The sequence below is a fragment of the Oncorhynchus mykiss genome, chromosome 7 (assembly GCF_057628025.1).
Source record: "Oncorhynchus mykiss isolate SJ-2025 chromosome 7, ASM5762802v1, whole genome shotgun sequence".
Classification (NCBI taxonomy): Eukaryota; Metazoa; Chordata; class Actinopteri; order Salmoniformes; family Salmonidae; genus Oncorhynchus; species Oncorhynchus mykiss.
The window spans coordinates 20,387,501-20,405,000 of NC_143028.1; the positions used below are offsets into that span (position 1 = coordinate 20,387,501).

At 48.4% G+C, this 17,500-nt stretch overlaps 1 protein-coding gene across 2 annotated transcripts in view; it reads right to left on the minus strand.

The window, feature by feature from the left end:
- nrp2a (neuropilin 2a) overlaps positions 1-17,500 on the minus strand; it is a 66,323-nt gene that overhangs the window by 31,716 nt on the left and 17,107 nt on the right. The window contains exons 3-7 of one of the 2 annotated variants that reach the window (XM_090240536.1): positions 15,239-15,424; positions 8,681-8,911; positions 6,723-6,878; positions 6,192-6,361; positions 3,594-3,749 (exon numbers count right to left, since the gene is read on the minus strand). In XM_090240536.1, the coding sequence (XP_090096662.1) occupies positions 3,594-3,749; positions 6,192-6,361; positions 6,723-6,878; positions 8,681-8,911; positions 15,239-15,424 (899 nt within the window). Of the gene's footprint in view, positions 1-3,593; positions 3,750-6,191; positions 6,362-6,722; positions 6,879-8,680; positions 8,912-15,238; positions 15,504-17,500 lie in introns of those variants that run through there. The other variant, XM_090240535.1, reaches the window with a different exon arrangement.

Below are 17,500 nucleotides of genomic sequence, written 5' to 3' on the forward strand. Positions count from 1 at the left end.
ACATGTTCCAACAACACACTGCCAGTCACACATGTTCCAACAACACGCTGCCAGTCACACGTTCCAACAACACGCTGCCAGTCACACATGTTCCAACACACTGCCAGTCACACATGTTCCAACAACACACTGCCAGTCACACATGTTCCAACAACACGCTGCCAGTCACACATGTTCCAACAACACGCTGCCAGTCACACATGTTCCAACAACACGCTGCCAGTCACACATGTTCCAACAACACGCTGCCAGTCACACATGTTCCAACAACACACTGCCAGTCACACTTTTCCAACAACACGCTGCCAGTCACACATGTTCCAACAACACGCTGCCAGTCACACATGTTCCAACAACACGCTGCCAGTCACACAACTGAGCCAACTGAGCTTTTCCAATAAGAATAGCTTATTTTCTGTTTGCCACGGTGTGCACTAATGAATAAGACCCTAGTGCTACTTGCGTGATTCTTCAGATCCGCTTTATGAGAACTGCTGATGTTTCCAACCTTCTGTCGCTCACTGTGGAACAGTGACTAGAGACCTCCAGCTGCTGTTTCCGTGTGTCGGCACCCTGCTCCCCACTTCTCACACACACACACGCACACGCACACACACACACACACGTCTGCACATCAATAAATACAGATGCAGACATGCACAGATTCACAAACAAACACAACCTGCAAACACAAGTCTCAATCCCTTTACTCATACTGTAGTTGCCTCATACCTGACGATACACCACCAAAGCACATCTGGACGACATATCACCAGTGTGACATGCACGCACACACACACACATGAACACCCCCCCCCCCCCCCCCACACACACACACTCCGACACTCCATTACCAGCCCGTTAGTTTAGATAGAAACCAACTGTTAAATGACAATCAGAAGGGCAAATCTCCTTTCATTGCCATGCCCCCCCATCGTGTTCCCTGGTTTAAACACTTAAAGGATCTCTAAGGGCTGAGGGCCAGGCTATAACTCCAACTCTGTGTGTCTGTCTGCACGCCACCATTGTTGGATTAACCGTCACGGAACATGCATATGGACAGGGGACGTTTGAGCTTGAATGGATCCAGATAATGTCCACTGAGAGGGCATTGAAAGAGGTGGTTAGAATAAGTATTATGACCGGTTTCTATGAGGTTTAGGGTGTGTGTGTGTGTGTGTGTGTGTGTGTGTGTGTGTGTACCAGACCTGTGCGTGTGTATGAACCAATAGAATAATCTAAAAATGTACAAACCCCGCCCATCTATTTGAACCTACGTCTGGTATGCACATACTGTATGTATATTACTAGACAGACTGTGACCCCATTCTCGTACACACACACACCCCTGCTCAAAACTGATCTCCAGTCCAGACAGTCATCTCTAAGGTCAGTGGTGGTGTGTGTGTGGGGGGGGGGGGGGGGGGGGGATTTCCATCTGTTTGAGTTTTTAATTTAATTCTAAATCCATTTCCTCAAATAATCGCTTCACAGACATCGTATGCCCCCCACCCGTCACCCAAAGCTGAAACAGACAGACTGCGGCCCCAAAGGGAGAAAGGAGTTTGGGATATAAAAATAAAAAACCAGATTACTCTCCCCCTCTCTACAGTCCATGGTGGCTTTAACATACACATCTGGGTCGGAGTTCACGTTTACATTGAGTATGAGTATTATATTCCTACCTTATCCCATTGACAAACATAAACAAACTCAAGCACGCACACAGATACAGACACACAGACACAGACACACACACACACACACACACACACACCAGCTGTGTTTACAACCCTACTGGTGTGTGTTTGTGTGTGTGAAAGCATGATGAATAGCAGAGATAGATATGGGCACACAGAGGACTCTATTGTTCATGTTTGGCAGGTTCCTCCCTCCCTCCTTTCCATCCCTCCCTTCTTCCTCCCTTTATCAGGAAGACACTTCATGGGATAGGGACATGACTCATTCTCAACAGGAATCTGAATCTAATTCCCAGTCATTCCCACAGTATCATCGGAACAGCACCAACAGAGCAGCTAACTCTCCTGGCCTTGATAACTGGGATATATTTCAGACAAATTTAAGAAACGTTTTTAGTCTAGTTTTAGTTTGTATATTTTATAAAACAGCCCCAATACAACAGCTTCAATACCTCCTCACTTAGAGCCAAACTATTCTCATCTTCAATATGGTTCAAATGCTTTGGTGTCACAACTTCCACCGAAGTCGGGCTCCTCTCCTTGTTCGGGCTCCTCTCCTTGTTCGGGCTCCTCTCCTTGTTCGGGCCCCTCTCCCTGTTCGGGCGGCGTTCGGCGGATCGACGTCCGCCAGCTTTCTAGCCATCGCCGCTCCATTTTCTCATTGATCCATTTGTTTTGTCTTGTTCCCTGCACACCTGCTTTTCATTACCCAATCACACTGCATGTATTTATTCCCTCTGTTCCCCCTCATGTCTTTGTGTGAGATTGCTTTTGTGTTACGTGTCTATGTCGACGCGCTTTACTGGTATGCATTTATTCCTTGTTTCTGTTTCATGTTCATACAATATCATTGTGACTGTTTTGCGCGTTTAAAAAAAAAATATATATATATATATATATATATATATTATTTTTTCTTTTTTCTTTTACCCCTTTTTCTCCCCAATTTCGTGGTATCCAATTGTTTTTAGTAGCTACTATCTTGTCTCATCGCTACAATTCCCGTACGGGCTCGGGAGAGACGAAGGTTGAAAGTCATGCGTCCTCCGATACACAACCCAACCAAGCCGCACTGCTTCTTAACACAGTGCGCATCCAACCCGGAAGCCAGCCGCACCAATGTGTCGGAGGAAACACCGTGCACCTGGCAACCCTGGTTAGCGTGCACTGCGCCCGACCCGCCACAGGAGTCGCTGGTGCGCGATGAGACAAGGATATCCCTACCAACCAAGCCCTCCCTAACCCGGACGACGCTAGGCCAATTGGTGCGTCGCCCCACGGACCTCCCGGTCACGGCCGGCTGCGACAGAGCCTGGGTGCGAACCCAGAGTCTCTGGTGGCACAGCTGGCGCTGCAGTACAGCGCCCTTAACCACTGCGCCACCCGTGAGGCGGTTTTGCGCGTTTTGCACGTTTGCATATTGGCTGGAGGTTTTGACGCAGTGGCGTCCGTCTGCTGGCTTCTCCTGCCTCAATAAAGTGTGTGCCTGTTCACAACACTCTGCTCTCCTGCACCTGACACCGCTCCCAGTACACACGCCATTGACATGTTGGTCAATCACACAAGATATATAGATTATAGATTTGTCTTGGGAGCGGTGTATTACATGACCCATGGTAGGAATTACATGACATTTACAGTTGAGTCATTTACATGTCTGGATAAGACACGCTTATCCAGAGCGAATTGAACCAGCTAGTCTCCCAGTGGGCAAAACGGTTAGAAGTGACGTCAATTTCGCATTCCTTACGACGTTGTGTCAACCAGCTCTGCAAGCTAGGCTGCAGCTGAAAGAACTAATATACAACCAACTGAGACTTTGAGAACTGGGTTCCACATTTGGGTTCTAGCTTTCAGGTTCCAGGTGCTACATTGGGGGGGTTTTTAGATTACCTTGTGATTCTTGCCGTAGCGATAAGTCATCCAGTCCTCTCCATTGGTGCTGACCTCCAGCTTGAAGGTGGTCACGTAGTAGGACTTCTGGGTCTCCTTGGAGACTGCCCCCTGGGTGGCGATGCCTGTCAGCACCTTGAGGAAGTGGAGGTCCACCTGGGAGAGCGAGACAGAGCGATAGAGAGGAGGGAGGGGAGAGAGAGAGAGAGAGAGAGAGGGAGGGAGAGAGAGAGAGAGAGAGAGAGAGAGAGAGAGGGAGGGGAGAGAGAGAGAGAGGGGGGAGAGAGAGAGAGAGGAGAGGGAGAGAGAGAGAGGAGAGGGAGGGGAGAGAGAGAGGGAGGGGGAGAGAGAGAGGAGAGGGAGGGGAGAGAGAGAGAGAGACAGAGAGAGAGAGAGAGAGAGAGGGTGAGAGAGAGGTGGAAGGGGGAAGAGAGGGGGAGCGATAATGAGATACATTTCAGAAGAAGCAGAAGATACATTTCCGTTTATTACAAAATAAAAGGACAATTTATTTGATTCAATACATTTCAATTATATTCTGCTCTATTCTACCTTCCTTTATTTTTCCAGGCGCAGAGAGAGAACGAGATACCAAGTAGGTAAGATTATTGGGACAACAGAGATATGAAGTAACGATGCAGATCCTGCACTCCTTTGAGCCAAATACCCACACAGATACATCTAGACATCACAGTCAGGTTAAGAGCTACAGTGGCAAGAAAATGTAGGTGAACCCTTTCGAATTACCTGGATTTCTGCATAAATTGTTCATAAAATTTGATCAAATCTTCGTCTAAGTCGGAACAATAGACAAACACAGTCTGCTTACACTAATAACACACAAACAATTATATGTTTTCATGTCTTTATTGAACACACCATGTAAACATCCAGGGTGTAGGGTAGGAAAAGAATGTGAACCCTTGGATTTAATACCTGGTTGACCCTTATTTGGCAGCAATAACCTCAACCAAATGTTTTCTGTAGTTGCGGATCAGACCTGTACAACGGTCAGGAGGAATTTGGACCATTCCTCTTTACAAAACTGTTTCAGTTCAGCAATATTCTTGGGATGTCTGGTGTGAACTGCTCTCTTGAGGTCATGCCACAGCATCTCAAATTGGGTTGAGGTCAGGACTCTGACTGGGCCATTCCAGAAGGGGTATTTTCTTCTGTTGAAGCCATTCTGTTGTTGATTTACTTCTGTGTTTTGGGGTCGTTGTCCTGTTGCATCACCCAACTTCTGTTGAGCTTCAATTGGCGGACAGATAGCCTTACATTCTCCTGCAAAATGTCTTGCTAAACTTGGGAATTCATTTTCCGTCGATGACAGCAAGCTGTCCAGGCCCTGAGGCAGCAAAACAGCCCCAAACCATGAAGCTCCCTCCACCATACCTTATATTTGGGAGGAGGTTTTGATGTTGGTGTCCTGTGCCTTTTTTTTCTCCACACAAACTGTTATGTGTTCCTTCCAAACAACACAACTTTAGTTTAATCTGTCCACAGAATATTTTGCCAGAAGCACTGTGGAACATCCAGGTCCTCTTTTGCAACTTCAGAGGTGCAGCAATGTTTTTTTTTTGGACAGCAGTGGCTTCTTCCGTGGTGTCCTCCCATGAACACCATTCTTGTTTAGTGTTTTACCTGTCGTAGATTCGTCAACAGAGCTGTTAGCATGTTCCAGAGATTTCTGTAAATCTTTAGGTGACACTCTAGGATTCTTCTTAACCTCACTGAGCATTCTGCGCTGTGCTCTTGCAGTCATCTTTGCAGGACAGCCACTCCTAGGGAGAGTAGCAACAGTGCTGAACTTTCTCCATTTATAGACAATGTGTCTTACCGTGGACTGATGAACATCAAGGCTTTTAGAGGTACTTTTGTAACCCTTTTCCAGCTTTATGCAAGTCAACAGTTCTTAATCTGACGGTCTTCTGAGATCTCTTTTTGTTCGAGGCATGGTTCACATAGCAAAGTCAAATTTCGTGAGTGTTTCTTATAGGGCAGGGCATCTCAAACCAACATCTCCAATCTCGTCTCATTGATTGGACTCCAGGTCAGCTGACTTCTCACACCAATTAGCTTTTGGAGAAGTCATTAGCCTAGGGGTTCACATACTTTTCCCAAACCTACACTGTGAATGTTTAAATGATGTATTCAATATAGACAAGAAAAATACAATCATTTGTGTGTTATTAGTTTAATCAGACTGTGTTCATCTATTGTTGTCTTGCCACTGTATGTCCATCTGTCACATAGACAGGGGGGGGGGGGGGGGGGGGGAGTGCTGCCTGGCCCTATGGGGCTGCTGTTGGGGAGGGAGAGCGGGATAAGGGAGAGGAGGAGGTAAAAAAATCAATGGCACACTATTCCACTGCTAACAGCCCATTCCTGAGTAGCGAACTCATCTATCAAGTGACAGATCGCATCCTGCATCTGCTCCGCACACTGCATATTGTCAAAACAGTGTTTGATTGTGTGTGTGTGTGTGTGTGTGTGTGTGTGTGTGTGCGTTTTGTGTGTGTGTCTGTGTGTGGGTCTATGTGTGTGTCTCTCGCTGTCTCTCTCGCTGTGTCTCTTTTTTTTTTTTAACTGTCTGACCTGGATGTACTCCTTGGTGCTGTCCTCGCTGGGTGTCCAGGCGTTGTCCATGTTGTTGAGCCTGGCCTGGCGAGGGGACCAGCGGCCGTCGTAGAAGGAGGACGAGGCTGAGATCTGGTCGTCCGAAATCTTCCCCGACTCCAGACCAAACGCTGTGCTGCAGTGGAACGCTGTGGAGAGAGGGGGGGGGGGGGGGGGGGGGTTAGAGGGGAAGAGAGCGAAAAGGGCGCAGGTGAGGGAGGGTGTGGTTAGGAGACAGAGAGAGTTTGGTGGAAAGAGGGGGACCAGAGTTAGAGGCGGAGGGACACCAGAGGGAAAGAAAGAGAGAAGAGGGAGTGAAAAGGAGAGAGAGGTCAAGAGAGGCAGAGAGAGAAAGTGCCTACGAGGGCAATAGGACACATATAGAACGGTAGAGGGAGCGAGAGATGGAAGGAAAGAGAGAAACAGAAAGGGATATGGGAACGCGAGAACAGGAGAACGAGAAAACAAAAGACAGACGGACAGACAGAGAGAGAGGCGGGAGAGGCTTACTGTCATTGACTTCTTTGTGTGTCATGTTGTAGCGGGCTGAGAAGCCGTCTTTGGCCACAGCCATGTCCGTGTGGAAGGACAGAGACAGCAGACCAGACGACGACTTGATCTCAGGAGGAATCTTAGTACCACAGTAACGACCAATCAGAGGGCCCACTGGAAACACACACAGACAAAAATAGTTAGGAGGGGTCTTCATTCAACATATACCAACCAGTATGTTTTCAGTGTTCAAAATAAACCGATGTAAATGTTTTATTTAACCTTTATTTGACAAGGCAAGTCAGTTAAGAACAAATTATTATTTACAATGACGGCCTACCGGGGAACAGCGGGTTAACTGCCTTGTTCAGGGGCAGAACGACAGATTTTTACCTTGTTGAAGAAAATACTTGTGGACCTTTTAATATACTTATTTCACAAAATAAAATAAAAACTTGCACGTTTATTCGATATATTCCTGCAAAAAGCAAACTCGGATGCGGTTTCCTATTTTTTATATATTTATTTCAGGATTTTAACATGTTTCATTAGCATCCCTGCATTTCATGGAATGTGAGCATCTCCATTGAAAGTGCTTTTTGGTCCAGACATGGGCTTAAACTGGAGTAAGCATCTAATGAAAAGGCTGAAGGTCTGTGTCTCAGCGTGAGTCTCTCCATCTCGTGTGGTTTAGGCTGGAATTAAGACCCACTGTGGGGGCAGACTTTAGATTATACACGGCTGTCACCCAATCTTCTCAATCCCACCCAATCCGCCAGGATTACAGACACACACACACACAACGTTCCGGAAGATTCCCCAAATCAGCTTTCCATTCTTTTCCTTCAGATCTAAAGACTCTCCAGTGTTTCGACTAATGTGCTCGATGGGGTTGGGCTCAATTCCACGTCAATTCAGTCAATCAAGGAAGTTCATTGAAATTCTTAATTCAAGTCATGAAAAATCCCTTGTTTAAAAAAAAAAAAAAAACTATTCTTGAATTGGAATTTCAATGTATTTCAATGAATCTTGCCTCTCTTCTTTGAGTTGAAATGGAACCTGATGCCCAGTACTTTAGTTTTAGTCTGTAAAGTTTTAGTCTGTAAATGTAATGTAATTCCCACATGGGTCATGTTATACAAAAGACTCATTTCTACTTGTGTGATTGACCAAAGCATTTGAACCACATTGAAAATGGGAGTAGTTTGGCCCTAAGTGAGGAGGTATTGAAGCTGTTTGTATTGGCCATTTCAAGTTCAAAAAATATTTGAGCAAGTGAGAGTCAAAATTCTCCTCTCTACTAATGTATCAGCATCTTGCTCCCAGCCCCAGCGGTAGAAAACGGAGCGTTTTGATACCGCTCTCCAGAGCTTTCTCCCACTGGTGCTTTCCCCTTCCCTTCCTCTCCTGATCTCTCCTGATACCACTAGCATGTAGCTATGGTGCGTTATGTAACTCCGCCCACAGGCGCCTCACCGCCACGGCAACCGATACCCCTCATACATGCACTCTCACTCTCGCTTCCAGTGTGACGTTTCCCCTAGGTACAGATCTAGGATTAGCCTCCCCTCCCCCAATCCTAACCTTAAACATTCGTGAGAAAAATGTTAAATTGACCCAAGAACAGCATCTAGGGGCAACTTCACCGTACTCCCTATTCCCAAACAGGAAGAAAGTGCTGTGTGATAAGGGCAGATTGAAGCAAGTGGGAAGTAGGCCTGATGAAGGGGATGAATGGGAAACAAGTCATGGGAAAAGCTTAGTCCTGGGAGGTGTAGGATGGCTAATGCAGGAAGGGGCTAGTTCCTGGATTGTTATTGAGACAAAGGCCGCAGAAAAAGCTCCATTGCGGTATTGTAGACGATGTGTGTGGGTATGTGTGTGTTTGTGTTCAAACACATGCATGTGCCTCATACAGTGTGTATGTGTGTGTGTGTGTACACATGCATATGTGTATGTGTCTGGTAAGCACTCACCCTGGGGCAGCCCGTCCCACACGTCCAGCCAGTCGTACTTGCAGTCTCCCTCTCCTGACAGCAGGGGGTCGTTCTCCAGGTCAAAGGTCAAGAAGGTCAGGGTCACGTCCATGTGGGGCGGAGTTATGATGATGTAAGAACATTCCAGGTTGTGGGGGTACTTGTCGGGGAAGCCAGGGGACTCGATCACTCCGGAAGGACTGGTGAAATTCCGGAAACAGAATTCCGATCCTATGGCGAACACACACAGGACACAGACATGAGACATTTTTCACAGGAAAGCAATCATTTTTTACCAGTAGGAAGGTGACCCACGTGTACACGCAGCGAAACAGGACAAATATAAGCACCCCCATTTGACCTTTGACACACACACACGCCTCATCATAAACCTCATATTCGCCCCACAACCCAGTAAGCTCTGCATTCACTCCCTTGCTTCAACAAAATAAGAGCAAAGAAAAACACAAGCCAAATCAAACGGGAGTAAACTCGAAGCGGCCCGGCAGCTCATTAGCTATGCAGATTTATGCGCCCTGGGCGGCTCACCTTGAGCTCTCGACAGATGTGCCTCCCATATAAACTTCCCCCTAAGTTGAGTCTTATGGACGCGCACATTCATGATTTGTGATGTGCACGTCTCTCTCTCTCTCTCTCTCTCTCTCTCTCTCTCTCTCTCTCTCTCTCTCTCTCTCTCTCTCTCTCTCTCTCTCTCTCTCTCTCTCTCTCTCTCTCTCTCTCTCTCTCTCTCTCTCTCTCTCTCTCTCTCTCTCTCTCCCCCTCTCTCTCTCCCTCTCTCTCCCTCCCTCCCTCCCTCCCTCCCTCCCTCCCTCCCTCCCTCTCTCTCTCTCTCTCTCTCTCTCTCCCTCTCTCTCTCCCTCTCTCTCTCCCTCTCTCTCATTTATTCAAAGCACCGATCAAATATACTTTGCACCTTACAATCCCCAACCTCTTCTGTGTTCCCACCTCTCACCCTGTTTCTCTCTCTTGTCTTCTCTATCCTCCGCCTCTCTGGTTATTCAAAGCTCTAACAACAGCAATGGTATAGAACGGACATGTCCTTGAGGTGTACTGTGTATACATTTTTGAGGTGTACTGTGTATACATTGTTGAGGTGTACTGTGTATACATTGTTGAGTTGTACTGTGTATACATTGTTGAGGGGCAGGGCATGCAGAAAGAGCAGCACAGTGGAAGAAGCCTGGAAAGTGGAAATAGAAGAACCAGATTAGCAACAGCAAACAGACAAGCACCAGATCTGATATGACCTGAGTCTCGAACCACATGTGGTCTACCCCTAATTCACAACAACCCCAACCATCACCACGGGGCAGTGTTTGAATGTTCTCTCAAAGGCCTTTGTGTGTGTGTGTGTGTACGTGTTTGCTTGCGCATGTGTGTTGTCCCTCCGTGCATGTATGTGTGTGTGTGCGCGCGCGTGTCTGTGTCTCCATTGGTCAGTCCAACCCTCTCGTTTAACGAGTAGAGGCAAGGCCAGTGTGATGCCTGCCTTAACCAGTCACTATGCCGGCCACACTGTTATAGACCTCATGGAGATGAGGACTGCTGCCTTTCACCGCAGGACGAGAGGAGAGACACACACACGAGAAAGCATGCCCAAAGCACTTCTCCAGCAAGGTCTACTACTGCTCATTGACTGGCCCTCACTGAATAGGCAATGTGTGTGTGTGTGTGTGTGTGTGTGTGTGTGTGAAAGAGGGCTTCAATCACACCATTGCATTGTCTATATTAGCCCAGTGTGTGTTACCACCAGCTTCGCACACGCTGAGCATCGCCACATGCCAAATATGTGTGTGAGAGATGGTGTGTATGCATGAGTACTCTCCCTTTTGTTAGTCCTTATTAGTTCAACTATATGAACATTCCAAAAACAAGCCCCTCTTCCCCCCACACACACACACACACACACGCCTGGTTTGCACATTTCACCACGAGCAGCCATTTGGCAAGAGCTGTCTGCAGGCAGGGGGTTGAGGAGGGGGAGGGGGGAGAGGGAGGGGTGAGTGGGTGAGTTGCTGGGTAGAAATGCGTCGGGCGCTTTCCGCTGAGTGCCTGACGGAGTAGTCGCTGCACATTTTGTCAGGGAATCCCCCCTCCCTCCCTCCCACGCTCCATTCCTTCCACCCCCATCCCTCAGAGGAGATGCCGTAGCCTGTTCATTCACCCTCTTCCCCCTGCTCCTGTTTTCGTCTTCCTCTCCCTCCTCCTCGTGCAACATACTCATGCTGTGAGAGTTCACCCCTGCACATCTCAACCTCTGACACTCCCCTTCTCTCACTCTCCCATTCTACCGTTCTCCCTCTCTGCCTCGCAGCCTACTCTCGCTGGAGTCAACCCGAGGGTTCTGCGGAAATACACTTGAGGGGTGTGTGTTCGTGTGTATTCAATTCCCGAGGTTTGACCCCTGCAGACCGAGTTAGGGGGGGACAGAGTCAACCATGACCCCAAGGGGGAACCACAGAAAGATCAATAGCGATTGGCTGCGCTAGTGCTGGAGGCTGGTGGAGGTCGCTTGGCGGGAAGTCTTCCCGCTGTAGCCGTGGTAACAGTGTCACAGTAACAGTCACATGACAGGGGGCGGAGTGGGGGGCTGGTTTGGTATGAGGGGTTAATACGCCAGTGTGTGTGAGAAAAGTAGGGCACAACAATAATGGGGGAGGGAGGGCAGTGGGGTGTACTTTCACCACTGTGGGGTTATGGTGCGGGTGTGGGGATGCGGGTGGGGTGGGGTTGGAGGGTTGTTGTTTTGGGGCACACGCTCCCCAGGGGGAGGGATGGGGGCTGAGGGGAAAATGGATCAGGGAATACAGTTTAGGGTGAGAAGTCAAATATCTTATTGCTGTTTATTATCCCTGTATCCATTATTGGCACTGAACATAGGAAGGGAGGTACAGTATACACAAACACATATGCATGTCTGCACACACACTCTGCTTACTTAACAGTGTATTCTCTGAGTGAAGCTACAACAGACTCCTCCTCATTCACCTCGGGTGCTGATGGCAGTCTAGGAAAAGAGACTGCAAGGGTCGTGTTCATTTGGCACCAAACGGAAGAAAACAGACTGAAACAGGGTGGGGCTATTACTTGGACTTGCCCAATAAGAAACACTGATTTTAGTTTCAGTTGCAAACTGTTTTCGAAACGTGTTCCCGTTGTGTCCCCAATGAACACGACCCTGATCAGCAGCGAATTAGGACTGACAGACACGCCTCAAGCTGTGTATTGACCTAAGTACATATCTCCTCTAGTGACGCACTCCTTCAAAAACACACACGGATGCATAAACACACACACACTGCACGCGCACACTTAAATAAGACGAGAACATGTACACACACACACACACACACACACACACACACACACACACACACACACACACACACACGGCAAGTGCACACAAATAAGACTAGAACACACAGCCCTCATGCACAAACATCAATGTAAATAAACAACAGCTCTCTCACTGGGGGTTGTGCCTGGCAGTCTCTAATGTTCTCCCAGAACTCGCACACTACTGGGGTTTGTGAGCGATTTGTCCCGAACCTGACTTGCTAAAACAAACAACCATGATGGGTGTAGGATGCAGAGGGAGAGAACAGCGCCCTCCAAAACATGTGCTCTGCGTGTCGATCTCTCTCGCACAGAAACACACGCAGGCACAGACACACACACACACACACAGAGCACGCACGCACACACACACATCTATACGCCTACTTAGACACAAACAAAATCCTATAACGACCAAGCACACTGTAACCACCCACGGACACATATCGCACACGCATACCATTGTTTTTTGCACCCCAAATGCATAGTAGGCTCTTGTTAAAACCATGGCAACAGCATACCCATCCATTCTGTTAGAGTGTGTGTATGTGTGTATAATACCAGCCCTATCACATCATCATATCATTGTGCTGGTGGCCTTGGTAACAGAGCTAAATGACAAAACTGGGCCACGTTCAAATCAAGTTTAAAAATGTTTGGAAACAGAGGAGGTACTAAGCGAATCCCACCCAAACATCCATGTCAATGGGATCTTACAAGCAAAGAGCAGCTCAATATAGAACGTATCAGTATAGCTCAGTACAGTGAGTGTACTGTATGTCAAGTACACTTCCTCTTATGGACTACCACCACCAGCACCATGGTTAAACTCAAATCCCAACTCATCCTCACTCTACCCTCTCCCTCTCCCCAGTAATCATCTCCCTATACCGCCTGTAGCCCCTCTCAATCCCTCATCCTCACTCTACCCTCTCCCAGTAATCATCTCCCTATACCGCCTGTAGCCCCTCTCAATCCCTCATCCTCACTCTACCCTCTCCCTCTCCCAGTAATCATCTCCCTATACCGCCTGTAGCCCCTCTCAATCCCTCATCCTCACTCTACCCTCTCTCCCTCTCTCCCAGTAATCATCTCCCTATACCGCCTGTAGCCCCTCTCAATCCCTCATCCTCACTCTACCCTCTCCCTCTCCCCAGTAATCATCTCCCTATACCGCCTGTAGCCCCTCTCAATCCCTCATCCTCACTCTACCCTCTCCCTCTCCCAGTAATCATCTCCCTATACCGCCTGTAGCCCCTCTCAATCCCTCATCCTCACTCTACCCTCTCCCTCTCCCAGTAATCATCTCCCTATACCGCCTGTAGCCCCTCTCAATCCCTCATCCTCACTCTACCCTCTCCCTCTCCCCAGTAATCATCTCCCTATACCGCCTGTAGCCCCTCTCAATCCCTCATCCTCACTCTACCCTCTCCCTCTCCCCAGTAATCATCTCCCTATACCGCCTGTAGCCCCTCTCAATCCCTCATCCTCACTCTACCCTCTCCCTCTCCCAGTAATCATCTCCCTATACCGCCTGTAGCCCCTCTCAATCCCTCTCCCCCACCCTGCCTCCTCCTCATCATCTCCCTATACCGCCTGTAACCCCTCTCAATCACTCTCCCCCACACTGCCCCCTCCTCCTCCCCCCTCCCTCCTCATCATCTCCTCACCGCCTGTAACCCCCTCTCAATCACTCTCCCCACCCTGCCCCCTCCTCCTCCCCCCTCCCTCCTCATCATCTCCCTATACCGCCTGTAGCCCCTCTCAATCACTCTACCCCACCCTGCCCTCCTCCTCCCCCTCCCTCATCATCATCATCTCCTTACCGCCTGTAACCCCTCTCAATCACTCTCCCCCACCCTGCCCCCTCCTCTCACCCCTCCCTCCTCATCATCTCCCTATACCGCCTGTAACCCCTCTCAATCACTCTCCCCCTCCCTGCCCCCTCCTCCTCACCCCTCCCTCCTCATCATCTCCCTATACCGCCTGTAACCCCTCTCAATCACTCTCCCCACCTGTCCCCTCCTCCTCACCCCTCCTTCCTCATCATCTCCCTATACCGCCCTCCCAACCCCTCTCAATCACTCTCCCCACCTGCCCCCTCTCCCCCCTCCCTCCTCATCATCTCCCTATACCGCCTGTAGCCCCTCTCAATCACTCTCCCCCACCCTGCCCCCTCCTCCTCACCCCTCCCTCCTCATCATCTCCTCACCGCCTGTAACCCCTCTCAGCCATCCTCCCCCTCTAGATGAAGCAGATCCCAGGCCAGTTAATTTTATTTTTTATTTTTATTTTACCTTTATTTAACCAGGCAAGTCAGTTAAGAACAAATTCTTATTTTCAATGACGGCCTGGGAACAGTGGGTTAACTGCCTGTTCAGGGGCAGAACGACAGATTTGTACCTTGTCAGCTCGGGGGTTTTGAACTAGCAAACTTCCGGTTACTAGTCCAACGCTCTAACCACTAGGCCTCCTGAGATACTTTTCAGACAGGATGAAAAGAGTTAAAGGCTTACCCAGCGTTTATTTTCCTCCCTGCCTCTCTTGAAGCTAATTGGTCTGGGAGTGGTCTGGGAGTGTCTGGGTGTGTGTGTGTGTGTGTGTGAGGCGGCGAGGTGAGCGCGCGTGTGTTTGTGTGTAATAGGTGTGCATGGGTGAGGTAGACGCCCACCACGTTAAGGAGAAGGTCATCATAGGTCCTTCTGCCCAAGGCATCCATAGCAAGAACTCAGTCAACCATCCATGTTCCACAAGGCTAGTTAGCTAGTTAGGGGAATGACCACCCAGAGCCATTGGAGAGAGTTTGGCCATTGTGGTTTCAACCCCAAAAATGTATTAGGATGAACTTAGATCACATTTACATGGTTGAAAGCCATGTTAGCACCTCATGGGCAATATTGACCAACACAGGTTTCCCAAATGCACATTTATATTGAATAAATGGAGTACCAAGAAGGCAACAACTTGGCGTCCATTTAAGATTGGCCAAAGTCTCTCTGCATATGTCTCCATCCCGACCTAACGGTAACCAGTCAAACATCAACGTCCCCAATCACACAACCAATAACACCCCCCCCCCCCCTCTGCTCACCGGGCAGAATTAGAGAATTCACTCACCTGTCTTAAAGATCATGAAAACCTCCCAAAATAACAACCACTAAAAACGCCTCAACAACGAAGCGCCGGACATAATGGGCTCACCTGTCTTGAAGATCTCGTAGCGCAGCGAGAAGCCAGCCCCCTGGTGGGCGTAGTCTGAGACAAACTTGATGTGCAGGGCAGTACCAGAAGAGATGATGGCTGGGGGGGCGATGTTACTGCAGTGTTTACCCAGCAGCTCAGCCGAGTCCGAGCCGCCATCGCGGATCTCAATGAAGTCAAGGATACCTGAGAATGAGACATGGAGAATTTCGTGAGAAATCCTGGAAATGTTTTTACGCGTGGTGTCCATATTAGGACAGCCTCAGGGTAAGCAGGAATTGATTTCATCTCAGGAAGAGTTGTTTTGGTCTAATCAAAACTAAGGCTGTCCTAATATGGACGACGTACCTGTGGATTTATTTAATCATGTGTACGCTAAAAGAGGTGCTTTGAGAAGGATGTATTGATTTCAGAATGTTGAATGGATGATTCAAGCTTATAAAACCAAGGACAAAGAGAAGAATAGAGAAGAAAACAGCTTTGGGGCTCAATGTGATTGAACTCTAGTCCACATGACCTTTGACCCATTAACCCAAATTCTTAACTGTCATTTCAGAGACGAGGAGGAAAGGTGAAACTTGGACTCAGACAAATCCTCACCTGCCGCTCCAAAATTAGCCAACTCAACAGAAAAACGAGTCGCTGACACTTATGAAGCTGGGAGAGGGGTCACGGTGTGTGTGCTTGCATGACAGGCATGCGTGTGTGTGTTCTTCTACATAGAAGATCATAAGAAATCCCAGGACATAGTGTCTATAGTACTGTAATAAGCTCACAGTTGCGGTCACAACCTCCAAACAGTTGTCACTGACTAGTGGGATATTCATTTCCCAGTGAGCAAACAATTTCAGGTTTTTGCTTGGCAGGCCTTATATCTGTATTGGCATTAGTCAATCATCATGAATGCAACTGTTTATGTCAAATTGTTTATCAGCTTGTAGCCATGGTTGTCCTGTAAGGAAAAGGGTAAAACACGTATAATGTGATGCTAAACATGAGGGCAGAGCAAGCAGATGAAGGAAAATAGTGAATTTCAGCTTTTCCACGGTGGATTTCCTGGGACGGATAATTAACAGACGTCCCCCCTCAACCCTCCCCTGGATATGTGACGGAGACGTCAAACAAGAGCCTCTGAAACAGCCTCACATCTAATTACAATGAAAGGCCTTCAGCAGCCTTCAGCACAGCACTGGATCACTGTTCTGTGTGTGACCCACATGTGCACACACACACACACACACATAATACAGCACACACACACACACACACACACACACACACACACACACACACACACACACACACATAATACAGCACACACACACACACACACACACACACACACACACAAATAATACAGCCCCATACACGGTCATTGGGAGCAGGAATGTTTAGATTGACATAGTCTCTAGAGAGCCGTGTCCATCAACGGTGGTTCTGGGAACCTCACAGGGCGTGCACATATTTGTTCCCAGCCTAGCAGTAACGCTCCCGATTTATGAGAGCGAAGTGAAGTGCGTTTGTGCTGGGCTGGAACAAAAGCCTGCACAGGCCCAGGATCAAACTTCACTAATGAGAGGGCCTTGATCCAATTCACACACCCTCCTACCTAAGGCCACACCACGGTGGCTATTCAAAGAGGTTTACGCCAGAGCTCCCTTGGTGAAGTGTGTGTGTGTACAAAGTATATATTTGGCTGTAACTGACACATGCTTAAGGAAAACACACACACGCACACACACACACTACAGCGTGTACGCAAAAGATAAAAAAAGGGAAGGCTGAGAAGGAACTGAGAGCCTAATTAGGTTTTAATTGATTTGGGAGTGGACTCTCTCGCCTGTCATGAACAAATTCAGAGCGATGACTGAGTGTTTCTCAGATGTGATTATTGACCTGAGCTCTCCGCTTCCCCAGGCCCTGATGAATACATGCATGAAGACCGGCCGAGCGGGAGAACAGTCTCTCACACAGACAGACAGACAGACAGACAACACACCCTAACACTCACACCCTCAACCCACTCGGTCTATTAGAGTTCACAGTGCCTTTTTGACTCCTCCCCCCTCCTTCTCCCTCATTATGTGACTGGGTCCTTCTGGGTACGGAGTCCTGCTTGTTGTCGACCCATGATGGTGTCCACCGGCTCTCCACAGAGGCCAGAGAAACACGAGGTTGGCAACGGACACTTAAGGAAGTCCTTCAGGGCTGTTGTCGGGCACCAGTCCAGACATGCCTTCTCTCCTCTACTCCTTTCCCCTC